General features: G+C 52.1%; 1 protein-coding gene across 2 annotated transcripts; it reads left to right on the top strand.

Moving 5' to 3' along the window:
- The first annotated feature begins 260 nt into the window (after positions 1–260).
- LOC148220866 (inositol 1,4,5-trisphosphate receptor-interacting protein-like 1) lies at positions 261–1916 on the top strand. 2 transcript variants are annotated; one of them, XM_088180871.1, is made up of 2 exons: positions 261–481; positions 710–1916. In XM_088180871.1, exons 1-2 carry the CDS (start codon positions 261–263, stop codon positions 1914–1916), a joined length of 1428 nt encoding a protein of 475 aa, XP_088036997.1. The 2 variants fall into 2 exon arrangements, with proteins under 2 accessions (XP_088036997.1, XP_088036996.1); XM_088180870.1 differs by having other exon boundaries at positions 261–571; positions 677–1916.
- Positions 1917–4095: the final 2179 nt, after the last annotated feature.

Raw genomic sequence — 4095 nt, 5'->3', positions numbered from 1 at the left:
GAGGCTGGGCTGGGGACAAGGGCCGGGGCATAAAAGCTGCACCCGGGGCTGGGTTCTCCCCCTGCATGCAGGGACAGCCCCTGATGGGAGAGCTTTGGGCAGGCCACGCTGGTGTGGGTAGGCATTGCTGCCTGCCAGCTGTCTGGGGCCCTGTCCTTCCTGCCCTCAGACCCCTGAGGATCCCAGTCCCTGCTGCCCCCACTGCCACTTGCCTCCCTCACAGCCCCACTCAAGGCCTTCTCTCCATCCTCCTGCAGACCATGAATTCCATAGTGTTGCTTTTCGTGCTCTTGAAAAGCCTCATCCAGTACCCGAAGCTCGTGGGTGATGATCAGGATGAGGAAACCCGTCTGCGCATGGAAAGGCGTGCAAAATACCTGGAATGGCAGAGGATTAGGCTGGAGCAGGAGGTGGAGCAGCTCACCCTGAAGCAGGTGCAGCTCTTGCAGCTCTTAGCTGTTGCTGTGCTCCTGGTCCTTATCTTGGTCCTATGGTGGATGGGGTGCAAAAGGAGCCTGCGAAGAGAGGAGCCTGAAGAAGAAAACAATGGTGCAAATGAAGAGGAAGTCAGAAATGGGGATGCAAATGAAGAAGTAGAGGTTGGAAATGCAGAAGAAGAAGATGATGAGAATCGGAAGGAAGATAGCAATGATGATGGCAATGTACGGGAAGTTACTAATGTTGCTGCAAATGAAGAAGATAATATTGAAAATGAAGTTGTCAATGAGGCTGCAAATGCAGAAAACAGTGATCTTGCAATTGCAGTCCATGAAGAAGACAATGATTTTGACGATAACGTTGGAAGAACTCTAATGGAACGCATACAGTGGCCTGTACAGGACCTGCAGAAAGGCTGCGAGTGGACAAGGAACCTCATGGATAATTATGCAATTTACCTTGGACATGTCTTATCAAACAGCTTCTACCCAGTCCTGCAAGGAGCCATCGGGGTGGGCAGCGCCTTTGAAGGCTGGAGTCCACGTGAGCAGGATGTTGTGTACCAGGTGCTCATCCCCATGACTCCTCCCCGAGGCCACAGCTTCCACCTGGAGCTGGACTCTGCAGAGCAGAGGCACGTGAGGAACTTCCGTGTCCGCGTGCAGCTGGAGTGCACCTGCACCAAGGAGCAGCAGGGTGAGAACATGCTGTGCTTCCTGCACCACCCCGAGGAGGAGCTGAGGAGGAATCAGGATCCCAGCCTCCTAGACACCCTGTGCACCGACTCCTACCTGGATGTGCACAAAACTGCCCGCTGGTTCTGCCAGCTGGTGAGAGCAATCTGGCCAGCTTTGCCTCAGTCACAAAATTGGCATTTAATGCTGCTGCCCTCCAGACACTCCTGCCAATTCAAGGTGACCAATGGCAGAGAAAGCTTCCGGATTGAGATGAAGCTTGGGGTGCAGAGAGGTGACTCAGACATCTTTGTGAGCAGCCAGCCTGGATATGCCAGAACCCCAAGCACTCTGTGGCCTGAGACTTATGCTGTGGCAGAGATGAAATTCTTCCAGCACATTGCTATGCAGGCTCCCCGTGACAGCTTGCACCTCAAATGCCTGAAGCTATTCACGTCCCTTCAGCTGGGCATAGGCTTTTCCACCTACACCATGAAAACCATTGTCATGCACCTCCTGAACACCATTCCTGTGTCACAGTGGTGCAGGAGGCATTTCCTGAGGCGAATGTTTGATATCAGTGAGAGCCTGCGCTTATCCCTGCAAGTGAAACGCCTCAACCACTTTATTGTGGGCAACTGGAGGCTTCCTGAGGAGCTCAGTGTGCCCCAGGATGTTCAAATGGCTGAGCCACCCAACCTCTTCCACCACCTGGCCATGGATCCGGTAGCCTACTCCCAGGGCATAGGCGAGTACCTGGATCTGCAACATCGACTCCTAGCTGTCCTCAAACCTGACAATTGAAAGAGATTCTCCTGCATAGCGCTGTGCGTGTGCTGCTCGCAGCTGGCAGCAGAGAGCCACCTCAGAGTACAAATTTGGTGCTTTAAGGAGAAGAGGATGCGTGCTAAGGCTCTGGCAAAGGTCCCACAGCCTCTCCTGCCGCCTCAGCAGGTGGAGGAACACGGGAGGGTTTATTCTACCTCCTTCTATCATTACATTTTCCAAAAAAGGCACCCAGATCTGCATAAAGCCCTGCTGGAATTTCCCCACTCCTGAGAATGTGCGTGAAGAGAGAACATGCTGTACATGCAGGGCCAAAGTCACCAAACCCCACCCATAACATGGGGTTGTTCCAGGCCTTTGAGAAGCGCCAAAATTTAAAGTATGAAAGAAGTGGGAATGTGGGACAGAAAAAGATAAAAGAAACAGGGCAGAAAAGACCAAGAGGAAAAAACAGCACTGCTTGGCCAGCATCAGTCAATGGACAGTGTCTCTCCTTGTCCCCAAAAGGGACACCTTTAGGTCAACATTGGACAAACTGTCTTGGAGCTGACCTGAAATTTTGTATATATAAGAATCTAGATGGTTTTTTTAATAGATATTTACATCATGTATACAAATTATATAAAAATACGTTTATTAATTATCATATAGAATAGTAAAATACAATGAAACAAAGAATGCATTTATATAAATAATATCAAACACAAGAAAAATGTAATTATTCTATCCTGACAAGAAATAATTCTGGAGAGTTGAATATGTAATTATGTTTAAATAATAACAGTAGAGCACATATTTAGTGTCACTATCTGTTGAGACACATTAATACTGCCAGTGCATTTTTGGCTGGGAAGTTTTTCATAAAGTAAATGTATTTATACATATGGAACATACATATAAAATATAGATACTATAGACATTATATATAATTATAGGGATAAAATTTATATTGTATATCATATGTATATTGTATAGTACCTGTATGATGTTATTTTTATATACAAGTAAAGCCATATCTTGTGTCGCTATCTGTTGCAACCCATATTAATGGTCTATAGATAGTGCCAACTTGGAGACTGCTTTGATCTTGTTTCAATAAAATACAATATTGCAGAATCTGGATTGTGCAAGACTTTATTGATCTCAGCCAGACCTATAGTGTTGGTAATTCTCACAAGCTGTGGATATGGGCTCATGGATAGACTCCTAGAACTCAACCAGGCTGACAGTGCTGAACTGGTTCCAATCAGAAATGAAGCCCAGCTGCCCCCGGCCCCCCTGATCACAGAATCACAGACTGGCTTGGCTTGGAAGGGTCCTTAGAAATTGCCTTGTTGCAGCCCTGCTGCCAAGGACAGGGACACCTTCCACTAGGCCAGGATGCTCCAAGCCCCACCCAGCCTGGCCTGGAGCACTGCCAGGGCTGGGGCAGCCACAGCTTCTGTGGGCAGCGTGGGCCAGGGCCTCAGCAGCCTCAGAGGGCAGAATGTCCTGCACGTCTCCAGCCTAAGCCCTCCCTGTGGCACTGGGAAGCCACTGGCGCTGGCGCTGTCCCTGCAGGCCCTTGCAAAGAGCCCCTCTGCAGGTGTGTGCCGGGCCCGTGCAGGGACTGAAAGGCTGCGGGAAGGTGTCCCTGGAGAAGGCCTGGCAGAGCCCTGGGGCCAGCAGTGGCACCATGAGGGCAGCAAGCGGGGCCCGGCACGGCCGTCGGGGCGGGAGGGCACAGGGCGGGCGCCGAGGCCCTGCCAGCTGGAGCAGGCAGCTCTGCAGTGCGGGCGGCACAGAGCCCTGGGCTCCCGCAGCTCTGCGTCCCTCACGGCTGAGGCAGCTGCCCAGGCACGGCCGGCTGGGGACACGCGGCCACCCCGGGGCCACCCGCAGGGGGACCCTGCTCTGGGGCCAGGCCAGGCCGCAGCAGGGAGCACCCACGGGGCTGTGCTGGGGAGGGAACGGCTCTGCCCAGGGACAGGGCTCTGGCAGCAGGGCAGCAGGGACAGCAGTGCCAGCCACAGCCACAGGGGGACACATGGCTGCAGTCACAGCCTGACTGCCCTGGGGCAGACCCAACAGGCAGACAGGACACGGACAGGCAGGAGCTCCCATCCTCTTTTTACCCATGCACCACCCTGCACCTGCGTGTATCCTGGGGCCTACCCTTACCCAGGTGCAGCAACCCCTCCTTATTTTTTTAAATCGA

The sequence above is a fragment of the Sturnus vulgaris genome, chromosome 30 (assembly GCF_052056855.1).
Source record: "Sturnus vulgaris isolate bStuVul1 chromosome 30, bStuVul1.hap1, whole genome shotgun sequence".
Taxonomy (NCBI): Eukaryota; Metazoa; Chordata; class Aves; order Passeriformes; family Sturnidae; genus Sturnus; species Sturnus vulgaris.
The sequence above is the reverse complement of the archived record's forward strand: the minus strand, read 5'-3'. Positions and strand labels throughout refer to the sequence as shown.

Coding starts and splice junctions, on each gene's coding strand:
- LOC148220866 (XM_088180870.1), top strand. CDS start 261: ATGAATTCCATAGTGTTGCTTTTCGTGCTCTTGAAAAGCCTCATCCAG. Junction 572..676: donor GCAAATGAAGAGGAAGTCAG/AAATGGGGATGC, acceptor ACGGGAAGTTAC/TAATGTTGCTGCAAATGAAG.